The sequence below is a fragment of the Microcaecilia unicolor genome, chromosome 2, assembly GCF_901765095.1.
Source record: "Microcaecilia unicolor chromosome 2, aMicUni1.1, whole genome shotgun sequence".
In the NCBI taxonomy this organism is placed as follows: Eukaryota; Metazoa; Chordata; class Amphibia; order Gymnophiona; family Siphonopidae; genus Microcaecilia; species Microcaecilia unicolor.
Genome location: NC_044032.1, coordinates 603,995,842 through 604,011,939, shown reverse-complemented (window position 1 = coordinate 604,011,939; position 16,098 = coordinate 603,995,842). Strand labels below are relative to the sequence as shown.

General features: G+C 40.4%; 1 protein-coding gene across 7 annotated transcripts in view; it reads left to right on the top strand.

The window, feature by feature from the left end:
* The window catches only part of RAPGEF2 (Rap guanine nucleotide exchange factor 2), a 638,462-nt gene that overhangs the window by 509,148 nt on the left and 113,216 nt on the right, over positions 1 to 16,098 (top strand). For all 7 annotated transcript variants that reach the window (XM_030191594.1, XM_030191592.1, XM_030191595.1 and 4 more), the window contains 2 exons: positions 6,408 to 6,585; positions 12,182 to 12,318. In XM_030191594.1, the coding sequence (XP_030047454.1) occupies positions 6,408 to 6,585; positions 12,182 to 12,318 (315 nt within the window). The remainder of the gene's footprint in view (positions 1 to 6,407; positions 6,586 to 12,181; positions 12,319 to 16,098) is intronic.

Here is a 16,098-nt window from a genome sequence, read left to right as displayed (position 1 = left end):
GACCCCCACCTCCCCCCAATAAATAAAACCCTGGTGGTCCACTGGGACCCCTAGCCAGGCCCCCCCCCCCCTCCAGGCTAGCCTCAGTGGTCTAGTGCTGACATTGCGGCTTAAATAAGTCTTTGAAGTATGTTTTCTTTGTCAGGCTGCTCTCATTTGAAATAGTTTGCCATTGACTATTAAAATAATTCAAAATAGAGAGTGAGGAGCCAACTCACTGTAATCAAACACCTTAAAGGAATGGTGGGGGAAAAGACCTCAGATGACTGTGGTATCCTTAGAATGTTACTGTAATCTAATATCAGAACATTCAAACCACAGTTCACAGCTTCTAACAGTGGTGAGAAAACACCCCAACTAAAACATTGATTTTTTTTGTAGAAAAATGTTTTTGGTGAAAATAATTCTTACCTACAAAAATATTGTGACATATTCAATTTGCTTTCATAGAGCTGAAGATTGAACTTAGCTTTAGGGCGCCAGCTTTGAGTTCTTGAACGGGCATGACACAGGGACAAAGTTTGTTCCCCGCCACGCCCCCGCAGGCCCTGTCTCCGTCCCTGCCCCCCGCAGGCCCTGTCTCCGTCCTTGCCCCCCGCAGGCCCTGTCTCCGTCCTTGCCCCCCGCAGGCCCTGTCTCCGTCCTTGCCCCCCGCAGGCCCTGTCTCCGTCCCTGCCCCCCGCAGGCCCTGTCTCTGTCCCCGTGGGCTCAGTCCTCATCTGCAGAAGCCTTGAACACTTATGATTTTATATTTGAATCTTTTTATTATAATATAAAAAGGAACAAAATGCTGTGCAACTGTTGTGTATAAATTACAAATAGAGAACAATAATAACAATGAGCAGCTATAATAATCCTCCTTCCCATCACCACCCTCTACCCTTCCAACCCTAACAAAAGGTGATTCCAATACTACACCAAGGAATCCTAATTCACACTGTTAAAATGTCCAGGGGTATAAAATACAATCCGTTCTATATGCCCTAGAGGGGAAAAATATGCCCTACGAAGCACTGTTATGGTTTTTTAAATCTGTGGATAAATAAGAAGTCAACAACAATCTCAGGATTCAATCTAGCTCTCTGTCTTCCACAGTCCTTCCTGCAATAGAAGTTGTCTTCTTAGAAGATGTGCTGGTAGCAGGATGTACAGGATCCCCCATTCAAATTTTGCTAGTTGTGAAAAGTATGTTTGCTAGTTTTTCCAAAAAATCAAAATATCTTTGTAGGCATCACTTAAACATAAATCTTAACAATCAAGTTCATTAACAGGCTTCAAAGTAGAAAATGACACGGGGACAAAGTTTGTCCCCGTCCTTGTGGGCTCTATCCCCACCCCGTCCCCATGGGATCTGTCCCTGCCCCATCCCCGCGAGCTCTGTCCCCATCCCCATCCCTGCGGTTACTGTGGTTACCCGTCCCCATGTCATTCTCTACTTCCCTCCCTCTACAGCCCTGTCATTTTCTCCCTTCCCCTTTTGAAGTCCTGTCACTGGCCACCACCACCTTATCATCCCCTTTCCCTTCTTCCTGCAGCCCTTTAAGTCTGCTCCCTTTCTTTTTTTTTTTTTTTTTTTTTGGTCCAGGGCATGGGAAGAGGCATCTTGTCTTGACTTCATTTTCAGTTGGGCCAAGCATAGGGAGAGGGCTGCAGCTGGTGGGTGAGGGGCGTGAAGGGGACGGAGGAAAATGAAATGGTGTTGGGAAGAGACAAAAGTAAAAGATTAGGGGGTGTTAAGGACAGAGCGCTGTCTGGAGATAGGGTGAGAGGTATGCAACACTACAGTTACAATAATCTAAGCAAAGAATAGATACTTTAGTTTTCATAATTAAAAAAAAGTTAGGGACAGCAGAACTGGTTTTCTACTTACGCACTATTGGGGGGGGGGGGGGGGGAACAAAAACAAAGAATCTACTAGCAAAATATCTGGGTAATTGGATAATATCCGTACTCATTCTCTGTTTTCTCAAGAAAAGTTTTGTTCAAGGCTACACTGATATTAGAAATGAATATGTATAAACTTGAATGCTAGTGGTGGTATGCGTTGACATACTGCACTATGGGGTAGGGATAGTAAATTCAGACCTAGTTTCCCTGGGAAACCAAGATTCCTCAGGAGAAAGTGCACCTACCCACGCATGCCTGTTCTTCTTTGTTCTTGCATCCGTCCTAGTCTTACCATCTCTATAATTCTTTTCTCTGTTGCTAATGTGATGGATATCAGCTATACAATCACAGTCTGGGCAAAGGAAGATGCAGTACTGTAGAGCAGGGAAATTAAGTATCAGTTTATTAGGTCTCCAACTGGAGCATTGTTGTCCACATTTATTTTGGAAAACATTTTTAATAGACACTTGCATTTCTTTCTGACAGTGGTTTAAATTTCACAGTTACAGTACTAGACAAAAGGGCAGGCTTATAGATAGCAGGCAGATATGTTTCTGGGAATTAACTGTTTGGACATAAAACCAGACCATTAAAACATATTTTCCTCAAGGTGCCGAACTGATGAGCTCAGTTATATGAGGCCTGGTGGTTTTTCATTTTCCTGGGAACTAGAATAGTTTACTTTTTGGCAGAAAGTTCTTGTGAACTGCCTTCATGGTACTATAGCTACAAGAACTCATATTTGTTCCACACTGGTAAATTTATTTTCATGTGTCTAACTAAACAAGCTCCGTGGCTTTAACCCCTTTGTAACTAGGCTTTTTTGCATGAGGCTTTCAGATACACAGAAACTGAAAGATATTACCAGTGCCATTTGGCGGCAACAAATTATAGCTTCAGCCAATTAAAGCCTCATTTTGCACAAAATGTTTGGCAGTACATACAGTGGGGAGCATCAGTTTCACAAACCAACATGTTCACAGAAAGAGCAGCATTACTCCGCACCTTCTAGGTGAGAACACCAATGTTCACTAACTCCACATGTGTGTGCTGCAAATTATACATATAAGCATATACCAAAAGGGAACAAAAGCTACTGTGATGCGAATCAGTGGCAGGCTATTAGGTTTCCTATAGCACTCAGCTATTTCAAACCCTTGAGCCTACTGCGTAACATCAATCACTTGCCTACCGGAACCAAAACCTTATAATAATATCTTAATTGAAAAAAACCATAATCAAAAATACAAATGTGTGTTACACACCAATACAAAAAAGAAGATAACTACTTCAAAACTTTGTGTCACAGAAAGACTCTGAGGAGGGAAATAATGATAATAATTGGCGACTACTTATCCTGCATCTGCAAGTTCAGCTCTGATAGAAGATTTCACTCCCTGACGCTGATAAACATGTTGAAAACAGCGTTTTGATCAAGCGACCTGCTTCAGGGGACTGTAGAACGTCACACCAAACATAATGCTGGCAGCAACAATGCCAACCCAAGTAACATATAAGTGCTGTATTACAGACAATTTTACTTAGCAAATGTAACCAGTTAAGGAATACAGCCCTGAACGAGAAGTTTGTGCATTTCAAAGTTGGTAGACATTACCACAGGACTAAGCATAATTGGCCCCTCCATTGTTGGTTTCAAGCCCTGGTTGAAATGACCACTTTGCTGAACTTATGCAAGCTTCAGAAGAAATGCAGAAGCCATCAGGGAAATGTTTTATGTATTCCCATTGTGAAGTGGGGAATAGCATATATCATCATTAGAGCTACCCAAACCATTCTCATTTTAAATGTGTTTATCCCAGAGCATCTATATGTGCAGACAGCAGTCTATACTTGCAAATTCCACACAAGGCATCTAAAATGACGACCTACATAATTTTGATCACTCCATTCATGTGGCCAACATCTTAGTTAACAGCTTTGTGTCTGTATTGAGCAGTGATATAGGACGATATGAGCTACACATCTTTGGGTCCTTTCCTCAATGATATAATGATGTTTAGCTTGCATAAAAGTTCTGGTTATTCTCTCTAGAGCCTGAAGTGAGTTACAGATGTAGCAAAATAGGGGCCAAAATACTCCAAAACATTTTATAAAACTGAAATTGTGAAGCCATCTGGGCCTGCAGCCTTGCCTGAGGGGATGGATCAAATGGCATTCTATATTTCCTGACCCAATACAGGGGCATCTAATAATTTTCTGTATTTATCTGTTAACCCTATATCCCCCATTATAGAAAGAAACTCCTAAATGAGATATTGAGAATACGAAGAGGAGTATAAGGGTTGAGTATTTGGAAGGGGGGGGTATGTGTTGTTTACAACACTAGTTTGGTATTTTTTTCATTGTGCTTTGTTCAATCCCTATTGTGGAATTTTACAGAGTAAGGTATCGAGGTAGTATGGAAATGCTTATACTTTTTTTTGTTGTTTTTTTTTTTTTTTGCTTTTCTGTTGTATTTAGACATGAACGAATTGGTAGGCTGGTATATGTATAGGCTGGTTAACTGCAAATGCCAATAAAGTAAAAATAAATAAAACCTCCTAAATATTATTCAGATTTTGCATGAATACTTCCCAGTTGACTCACTTGAAGTATTAAGGAAGTGATTTTAGGAGGGTTAGGTGCTATTGTGTAAAAAGCTGATTTGCATGTGTTAATAGAAGATTTAGAATCTGCTGTTTACACTTATGCATCCATAGCATGCACATATTTGAAGGGGTCATGGTTTGGGTGGTCCTTTTCTAGAGATGCATTTATTCCCTATTTATTTTTTGAAGGGCAAGACACGTATACTTGAAAAAATTATCCCATTAGCATTTTTACCTGCTCCAAGGCATACATAATGGCCTGTCAGCTAACTGCTGTTTTAGAACTGACTGAGGGAGTTGCGCTTACCACTGTTATGTTCAAAACCACCTCAAACAGCAATCCTTAATTGGCATCCTGTGGACATGATATTTTGCAAAATCCTGGGCCATGCATGGACAAAGCCCCAAATCCATCTGACCCTTTACCTTTTACATGGTCCTTGAAAACTCATGTCTCAATAAATTGATGTGTCTGTAAGTTGCCACATGCCTCTCTCTTTTTTGTTATGCCACACTTAACACAGCTATCCCTTTTAAAGCCCTGAATGATGTCACGTGTTAAATATATATATTTTTTTAACAAATGTTTTTATAAACACATTTTTCCTAAAGCCTCACTGCGTTCAGTGAGCCTTTTGTAAAATGCAAATTGTTATATCTCAACTTGGACGTCATTTTTCCAACCTAAATAATGTATACAAAATTGGCTTTATGTGTTTAGTTATTATATACAATTTTGATTTTACTCTAGTTTAGTAGAGAAGTAACCTAACAGTTGGAGCAATGGACTGAGATCCAAGGAAACTAATTTAAATTTTCCTTCTCTCACTTAAGCCCCCATACACTAAGCATTTTGAACATGAACAAAATTTATAGTAAACAGATCCCTTAGATTGTAAGACAAGAGTGGGCAACCTCTGTCCTTGAGTGCAGCAACCCAGTTGGGTTTTCAGGAGATCTATTTGCATGCACTGCCTCTGTTATATGCAAATACATCTCATGCATATTCATTGAAAAAATCCTGACAACCCGACTGGGTTGCAGCCTTCGAGGACCGAGGTTGCCCACTCCTGTTTTAAGTTTTCCAGGGGAAGGAATTACGTACTGTACTTGAATGTAACTTACCTTGAGCTTGGGTTTGGAAGAGCGAGTAATTTAATCCAATGTACAGATCCATACAAAAAATAGAAACAGGATTAATTTTTCCAAACTAATGTTTTTGAAAGGCCATGAGGCTTGACTTGTTCTGGATTTTTTTGCCTTAATAGTTTCTCCCTGCTTCTTTAGGCATCCATCTTAATTGCAAGGACTTCATAAGCCTTCATAACAAGCCAGTGCTTTATTCCCCTATTTTAAAATAATGCTTTCAACTCATTTAGCTTGATCATTATAGCATTAATATCCAGATGGTTGCCATGCAGCAAGGTTCTCTGCAAACATGGGCCCTAAGTCCAGCTATTAGGTGCCACTATTGTGCAATGGCTGGGATTCCCTTCCTCCCAAATGCTGTGAATTTTGTTTCTGCAGTATTTCCAGCCTAAGATGATCCAGGGGGCAGAAATCTTGTCCTAAACCCAAGCCTTCTAAATAGCATTGCATTGTATTTCTACTGAGCCATCTCAAACTACTGCTGCTGTCCTTAGGGTGAGGTTAATATACTGCCTACAGATGATATCCTTATCACTTAAGAGTGCAAATATAACATGAAACAAATGCATTACATTATAATGGTGGTGAAGACATTGGTCATTCCTGTCTGGTGTAATAAGAAAAGGACTTATAAGCGTTGGGCCAATAAATATTATATACACATTTTAACTTTAGTGCTGCCTAGTGTTTTTTTGAGGTACTAATGATTTTAATTGCATGCACACTTGCATAGTGAACTGCTTAATTTGTGTATCTTTGTAGGCCACTGAAAGCGAGGCTGGTGATATGGATCTGAGTGGGTTGCCAGAGACTGCAGTGGATTCAGAGGATGATGATGATGAAGAGGATATTGAGAGAGCATCTGATCCATTGATGAGCAGGGACATTGTCAGAGATTGCTTGGAGAAGGACCCTATAGACAGAACAGATGATGACATAGGTAAAATGACATAAAAACATAATGGGGTAGTTCTCTACAGGTTGCCAAAAGTTAGATGCTGGGATGTGGCATGCTAAGCGTGAATTCTGTATCTGCAATTACGCATGTAATTGCTGTCATAGAATGCTAGCACAGGTTGGCATGTTTACACTATCTCAGTGGCTGGTGTAAATGTCCAATTAAATGCACAGTTGCATGCATGTATTCTATAACCTTAGCACATACATTCTGGACATGTCTGTGATCTGCCCACGTCCTTCCCCCATCCACACCTCCTTTGCAGTTATGCACTGTAGAATTTGCACGTTAAAGTTAGAGAATACTAAATGCAGTTATGCATGTAACTACAAATTAGTGCCAATTAACACCAGTTATCACCAGTAATTGGTTGTTAGTACCAATTAGTTCATTTGTCCATTCAATTATGCACATAACTAGATATTCTATAATCTGTGAGTGCAATTGCATGCTAAGAATAAAATTGTGCATGCCAGATTATGGAATGAGGCGAAGTGATATATATATACTCTGGATACACAGAGTAGGCTTAATACTTAGCTGTGAATCTATACAACAGATTTGTGACTAAATGGAGTGTTTTAAGTAATAAATTATTAAACCATAATATTTGTGGAAGAGCAGTTAGCGTGCTTGTTTTGTTTTCTTGTGATTTCTCCACATTTTCTCTTTTGCAGTCTTCAGTCAGTTCAGCAGTTCATATCGTCTCTTCAAAGACAATTATTTCCCTACATACAGTTATTCACCACTTTTCTTCAACACAATTGCTTGACCCTGATAAAATGTTTTACATTTTCATGTGCTGCTATTACTTAGTTCAGCAACCTTGATCAGCTAATTTTTTGTCATTTTATTGTTAGATTTTGCCATGTCTGTTTTCTTCTTTAAAACCGAGAAGAAAGGTAGTGGCTTCATGCACTTCTAGTGCTGCAAAGACAAGATGTCATGAATTGTTTGTGCTACTGGGGCCTATAGCATGATGTCACTCACTGTGGCATATTTTCAAAGATTTGCAAGTTCTATCAGGCTTTGAAAATTGTGACTTTTGAGATCTTCAGCAAGGCTTCGAGGTACAATGCTTCCTTATCAGCACCAAAAGCATCAGTTTTCAAGAACTCAAGAGCCTTCACAGTTTTTGTTGAAAGACCATTCCTTTTCATGTACAGGTAGATGAGCAGCCCAGGATGCCTGCTCTTGGCCTCCTCAGATACTTGGATTCTTCTAAGGATTTGTTAGCAGCACCCATCTACGAGCTCCAACAGAATGTAGACTAGAGAAAACAAAGTGGAAGATCCCACTCAGTCCTTCAAGTTGGGAAAAAAAGGCAGACATCAAGTACACTCTCTGAGCAATTTAGAAATTCAGCATGACTTAATTACCACATGAGTTTGAATCCTCCTGGAACCAAGACCAAGACATTCAAAACGTATTCTTTGGTTCCCTTGAGAAACAATTCCCACACCCTGGATCTTTAGAAGAAGACTATCTTAGAGAACACTATGCTTAACTTTGGCCCAATACATTTGACACAATGCTATGCAAAGTGTTTTTAGTTTCTTCCTCCATAGCAGTAGGAATTTGTCATCTATGTAATGGTAGAGAAGATTATCAAATGCATCTGGTCTGTTCTATCTGTGATGCTTTTATGATGGTATGTAGAGCCTCCATCATGATCATCGGCATTTGCAGGCTATCATGGATGTGAACCTCAGGCCTAAACACAGAAACAGAAAAATGACAGCAGATAAAGACCATGGGGCTCATTTTCAAAGCACTTAGACTTACAAAGTTCCATAGTAAGTCTGAGTGCTTTGAAAATACACCTCTATATGGCCTACTCTGTCTGCCCAGCTACACAATCCTCTATATCTTCTTCTCCTTTAGAGGTCCTATTCCATCCACTATGTCTTCCTCTCCCTTAGAGATCATATGTGTTTGTCCCTTGCTTTCTTGAGTTCAGATAATCTTGGTCTCCATAACTTCCACTGGGAGGCTATTCCACACATCCACTGTCCTTCACATAAAGAAGTAGTTCTGTAGATTACTTCTGAGTGTATCCACTTTAACCTTCATCCAATGCCCCATCATTCCTGAGCTTCCTTTCAGTTGAAAGAGACTCGCATCCTGTGCATTTATGCCATGGAGGTATTTAAATACCTCTATCATATCTCCCATTTGCCTCCTTTTTTCCAAAGTATACATATTGAGATTGTCTGGCCCCATATGCTTTATGACAAAGATCACTAATCATTTTAATAGCTACCTCTGGACCAGTTCCAGTTTATCTTTTTGAAGTTATGGTCTTCAAAACTGTACACAGTACTCTAAATGGGGTCTCACCAGAGATGTATACAGAGGCACTATCTTTTTTTTTTTTTTTTCCTCCCCCTGCTGGTCATTCCTTTCCTTATGCATTCAAGCATCCTTCTGGCTTTCATTGTCATCTTTTCTACCTGTTTAGCCACCTGAAAATTATCTGATACTATCACCCCCAAGTTCCTTTTCTTTTTCATGCACAGAATTACTTCACCCCCTATACTCATCGCTCCCTCAAGTTTTTGTAGCCCAGATGCATAACCCTTCATTTTTTTAGCAGTAAATTTTAACTTCCAAATTCTAGACCACTCTTCAAGCTTCGCTAGATCTTTCTTCGTGCTATCTACACCCTCAGGGATTTTTACCCTATTGCAGATTTTAATATCATTCGCAAAAGGCATATCTTTGCAGACAGCCCTTGTGCAGTGTTACAAAAATGTTAAAAAGAGCTGGATGAGGGACGGATCCCTGGGCTGTGCACACCATTGGTGTAACATCACTTTGCTCCAAATGAACTTCATTTACCATTACCCTTTGCCACCTTCCACCAGTTTTTTACCCAGTCACTTTAGGGCCCATATCAAGGGTGCTAGGTTTAGTTCTAATTTGCCTATGTTTTAACTGCATTAAAGGCTTTGCCAAAATCTAAATACACCACATCTAGTGCTTTCCTTTGACCAACTGTTTGGTCAACCAGTCAAAGAAATTAATCAGACTTGTCTGACAGGACCTACTTCTAGTAAAACCATGTTGTGCAGGTTCTAAAAACTATTGGATTCTAGAAAACTCACTATCCTCTGTTTTAGAAATGTTTCCATTAATTTACCACAGAGGTCAGACTAACCAGCACGTAGTTCCCAAAATCCTCCTTTTGTGGAGAGGGACCACATCTGCCCTTCCTCCAGGACCACTCCTAACTCTAAAGAATAATTTAAAAGGTCAGACAGCAGTCTCACCAGAACTCCCCTGTGTTGCTTCTCATATGTGTCCAATCTGGCCTCATCGCTTTGTCTGTCTTCAGTGTAGCTAGCTCCGGGGGAAACATAATCCTCTGAAAATTGTTTAAGGTCTTACCACACTTCCATTCTATTTGTGTTTGTCTTAAGTGGTCTTACTCCCAGCCCTTCATCTGTGAACACTTAATGGAAATATTTGTTAAGCTGTTCCATTTTATCCTTATTAACGTCTGCATTTTCCTCCCCTTCACCCTTGAGCCCCATAAGCCACTTTAGCACTTCCGCCTATCACTTACATAAAGTTTTGTCCCCCAGTTTTACCATATTGGTTATCCTTTCTTCCATTTGCATTTTTGCTTTCTTGATTACTTGACCAGCTTCTCTTAGCCTTTCCAGATACCGCAGCATGTCTTCCTGTTTCTGTAATCTCTTATTTATGAAGACTAGCATGTTTTCCCTTATCTTTGCAAATGGACTTGGGAAAATCCACTGTTTATTTCTAGGACAAGCAGCATAAAATCTGTTTTACTCTTGGGATCTTGCCATATACTTTTGATGTGGACTGGCCACTATAGGAAACAGGATACTGGATTTGGAGGACTTTTGGTCTGCCCCAGTATGGAAATGCTTATGTTCTTATGTACTACTTTTCAGAACAAAAGTGGCCTCCTTTTCCTCTTACATTTATTTACTTTCCTAACAAAAAGGTTTCTTGCTCTTAAATAGCTCCTTTTAGTTTTTGTCCACTGCTTTTCTGCTTCCATTAGCTGTTCCCATCCAGCTAACAACTCCTTGAGGTATTCCCCCATCATGTGAATATTGTTTTATTTTGAACTTTAGAACGTTCACTTTTGAATAAACACTTTCCGTCCAGAGGGCGGCAACGAAATTAGTAAGTAGTCTTGAATGCAAAAATTATAGGGACAGGCTTATGAACCTCAACATGTGGATACCCAGCTGACCGTATCTGGCCAACATTTACCCTCACCACCGAATTAGTTACACAAACGACTCATAGGTTCGCCAACACCCATTTGAGGGGCACTGTTTGGATTAGTTTGCTACTAAAATTAAGATGTTAATGAGGGGTTTTTTTTTAAGTGGAGCCATGAGCTGATCATTTTAGGTATTCAGATATCTGTGGTACCAAGTTTTGTTCATTGTCCTCTGATAAAATATGTAAGGAATTTATCAGCTATTGACATGACAGATTTTTCTGGGGGTTGTTTGGCAAGGTTGAGGAAAGGCTAAAGAGGTTATAGTTCTTCAGCTTGGGAAAGAGACGGATGAGGGGAGAGATGATTGAGGCCTACAAAACCTTGAGTGGTGTGGAATGAGTAGAAGTGAATCAATTTTTTTTACTCATTCTAAAAGTACAAAGACTAGGGGGACACTCAAGGAAGTTACATAGAAATACTTTTAAAACAAATAGGAGGAAGTATTTTTTCAGTCAATGAATAGTTAAGCTCAGGAACTCTTTGCTGGAGGATGTAGTGACTGCAGTTAGCGTATCTATGTTTAAAAAAAGGTTTGGACAAATTCCTGGAGGAAAAGTCCATAGTCCGCTATTGAGACAGACATGGGGAAGCTACTGCTTGGGTATGTGCCGGGTACTTTCTGACCTGCCTTGGCCACTGTTGGAAACAGGATACTGGGCTAAATGGACCATTGGTCTGACCCAGTACGGCTATTCTTATGTTCTTATTCAAAATATTTAAAGTCCACTCAATCTGTCATTCTCAGCAAGGTACAAATAAACATATATAAAAATAATTTAAAATATAAAACTTTCATTGCCAACCATAGTGTCTGTGGTTGGCAATGAAGGTTTTGGTGAAAAATTAGGGGGTTGATCCTTGATACAGCCAACATGCAAAACATGATTAATATTGGACTTCATGATAATGTTGGACTTCATGAACCCCCAGAGCTGACACTTTAAGCTAAGGTATTGTCTTAGAATTCAATAGCAAGTTGCATATGTTGAATGAAAATTTGAAGAATGCTAGTGTTTTTGACAATGACACATTATATTTGATTTAAAGAAAATTGAGCCAGTGACGATATTAGAGAATTTTGATCTGATGATTTAAGATATTTTTCATATTCCCCCCCCCCCCCCCCAAAAAAAAAATATATATATAGGATATAACTTGACAGTCTGTGAGCTTAAAAATTTCATTTTGATCAGAAGCCTAATTATCTGATATATTTACAACAAGCATTAATGCTGAGAGAACTCTGGGGGACAATCTCCTGTTCTGAACTTCCTTGTTTTAATGTGTAACTTGATCATTTGTCTGCAGAACAACTGCTGGAATTCATGCATCAGCTGCCAGCTTTTGCCAACATGACGATGTCTGTAAGGAGAGAACTCTGTGCAGTAATGGTATTTGCGGTGGTGGAGAGGGCAGGAACTATTGTGCTGAATGATGGAGAAGAGGTCAGTAAAATGTTGCATAAGAATATGTACAGGTTGGTAGCCATGTCCACTGTACTCCAGTTTTAGCTTGTATCACACTTCAACCAAGAGCAATGTTTTCCTTGAAGGAAGTTTATATAGTGCATTGTGGAGGAGTGGCCTAGTGGCTAGGGTGGTGGACTTTGGTCCTGGGGACCTGAGGAACTGAGTTCGATTCCCAGCATAGGCAGCTCCTTGTGACTCTGGGCAAGTCACTTAACCCTCCATTGCCCGCCGCATTGAGCCTGCCATGAGTGGGAAAGCGCGGGGTACAAATGTAACAAAAATAAAAATGTCAATTGCACTAAAACCAAGCATGTGCGCTGGTGTGGGAAAGCAGGGCAGGCAGGTGTGGCTTGAGTATCGCCACAGGAAGGCTTCTGCTGGTGGGGCTTTGGGACTCTCAGTAGCCCAGGTACGTGGGATGGGACAGAGAGCGGTGGGCAGACTTTGGGCTCAGCTCCAGCCCCCCCCCCCCCCCCCCCCCGGGCCCCCTCCAAAAAAAAAATCAAGGTCTGGCTATGCTTCACTGTGCAACTGGCACTATGTTTATATTTAGTTGAAAGGCTTGACCAGGTATCTTTCAAATTAAACAACAAAGTGGCAATACAGTAAAAATCAAATACAAATTGAAGGTTAAACAAAGGAGATGGGAAGAAAAATTAAGAAAGATCTAAAACTATAGACATAAAATACAAACTGGTGATCCAGTCCATCAAGATCTGATCCTAGTTATGCATTAACCCTCATAAACTTGACTTAAAACCAAGTCTTTATTTTTAAATCTTGAGAGTGACAATTCAGAACTTAAATCAGAGGGTATCCACCACACTGGGCCAAATAAGCAGAAGCTGAATGGTGCATGGTCTCAAATTATATCTTAGAAAGGAACTACCAGTGCTAATAAGTTGTTTGTGAAGATCAAAGTGTATGACCTGGAATGCATGGTATCAATAAATTTGGAAGATAAATTGGAGTATTAGTATGAAGTGCAGTATGAACTAAAAGAACTTGAAATTTCATAAAGGAACAGGAAGCCAATGGTAAGTAGTAAGAATTGGAGCAACCTGATCTGACCTATACACTCGATGAAGGTAACTTCTTAGTAGTGTTTTGAATTAACAAGTTTCTTCAAGTTGTAGATACAACATAGAAACATGACGGCAGGTAAAGGCCATATGACCCATCCAGTCTGCTCATCTTCTGTAACCCCTAATTCTTCCTGTTCCTAAGCGATCCCACATGCTTATCCCATGCCTTTTTAAATTCTGAAACAGTCTTCGACTCCACCACCTCCACCGGGAGGCCATTCCACACCTCCACCACCCTTTCTGTGAAATAATACTTCCTTAGGTTACTCCTAAACCTATTCCCTCTTAACTTTGTCATATGCCCCCTCATTCCAGAGCTCTCCATTTGAAAAAGGCTCTCTTCCTGTACATAAATGCCCTTGAGATATTTAAACGTTTCTATCATGTCTCCTCTCTCCCTCCTCTCTTCCAGCGTATAAGCCTGTCCCTATAATTTTTGCATTATAATTACTAATTTCGTAGCCGCCCTCTGAACCGACTCCATCCTGTTTATATCTTTCCGTAGGTGCGGTCTCCAGAACTGCACGCAGTACTCCAAATGAGGCCTCACCAGAGATTTATACAACGGCACTATCACCTCCTTTTCTCCTGCTGGTTATGCTTCTCTTTATGCACCCAAGCATCAGTCTGGCTTTGGCCGCCACTTTTTCTGCCTGTTTGAAAGCTTTAAGGTCGTCAGACACAATCACCCCCAAGTCCCACTCTTCCTTCGCACACTGAAGCACTACACCCCCTATACTGACTGTACTGTTCCCTCGGATTTTTTGCGACCCAAGTTCATGACCCTGCATTTTTTGGGATTAAACTTTAGTTGCCAAATATCGGTCCATTCCTCTAGCTTCGCTAGGTCCTTCCTCATGTCATTCACACCCTCCAGGGTGTCCACCCTGTTGCAGAGTTTAGTATCATCCGCAAAGAGAGAAACCTTACCAGACAGCCCTTCCGCAATATCGCTCACAAAGACGTTAAAAGGAACCGGCCCTAGGACCTATCCCTGCTGTACTCCACTGACGACCTCCTTTTCTTCAGAGCAAGCTCCATTTACCACCACCCTCTGTCTCCTACCATTCAACCAATTTTTTACCCAATCAGTTACTCTAGGTCCTGTACCTAGGGAACTTAATTCATTTTATCAGTCGCCTGTGCGGAACCGTGTCAAAGGTTTTGCTGAAATCCAAGTATACCACATCAAGCTCCCCTCCCACATCCAACTGTTTGGTCACCCAGTCAAAGATGACAGTCAAATCCGTCTGACACGACCTGCCACTAGTGAAGCCATGCTGCCTTGGGTCTCACATTCCATGTAGTTGAAGAAATGTCACAATCCTCCTTTTTAGAAGCGTTTCCATTAGCTTACTCACCACCAAGGTCAGAATGACAGGTCTGTAATTCCCAACCTCTTCCTTACTTCCACTCTTGTGCAAAGGAACCACATCCGCCCTTCTTCAGTCCACCGGGACCACTCTAGTTTCTAAGGAAGCATTGAAGAGGTCCATCAGCGGAACCAACAGAACTTCTCCGAGTTTCTTAAGCACCCTCGGGTGTATCCCATCAGGCCCCATCACTTTGTCTACTTTTAGTTTGGCAAGCTCCTCACGAACACAGTCCTCTGTAAACAGGTCTTGGTCTACCATACATCCATCCCCTTTAGCCTTTGTTTTCTGCAGCCCTAGACAGCGTTGAAATAACAAGACAAGAGTATGAATTCAAAGCTGGAGAATAAAGGGAAAAATTAATATGTAATTGGTGCAATCTGAACATTGAAAGACAAAGAGGAATCTAAATAGACATAAACTGGGCAATTCTACAAACTAGGCGCTAATATTTGCACACATACAACACCTAAGCGCTAGCCTCCAAATACCTGCTTAACTTGCATAGCATGTATTTGGAATGAGGGAGCATACAGGGGTGGAGCATGGGCAGGGCTCCCAATTATGTGTATAACTTAATACTGTAAGTTGCATGGATATTTGCCATCCTTAGATGCTCCTAATTAACACCAGCTCTATAGCTGGCATAAGTGCTTGTGCCTCAGTAAGAGCATGTATGGCAGTATTTTATAAAGTGTCTACTTTATAGACTAGGCGCCTTCCGCCTACCTTTTAGGCACCTAAATGTAGGCTATATATAATAAGGAAAATTAAAAAAACAAAACACACTACCTGTACTCAAATACTGTACCCTAATATGTCACATGTACATTTTTTATGTATATAATATCAACAAAATCTAAATCATAATCTATAAATGTATTACACACACATCATTAAAAAAATAAAGAATATGGGGTGAAAGTGTTTGAGGCCAACTAAAGATATACAAAATACATTTATTTTAAAGGTACATAATATACTCTCCAAACACAGTAAAGCAGAAGCTGTGTAGTAGTCAAATTATAAACTGTGCAGTGTGGAATAATCGTCTTTAGGAACCTAGATGATCAATCCCAAGTTATCATCCCAGGCATCTGCAAGATAATATTCCAATAGGTCAATTCCTCCAGTTGAAACACTTATGTTCTACTGTAGATCAATTTAGATTTCATGCCAATGTAATGGTTCAAAGATTTTGTCAACAAGGATATCCTAAATCTGTCCTCAAAAAAAGCATATAAACGAGCGTTATATACAGACAGACAGTGTTTGTTACAATCTGCTCCTTCTGAACA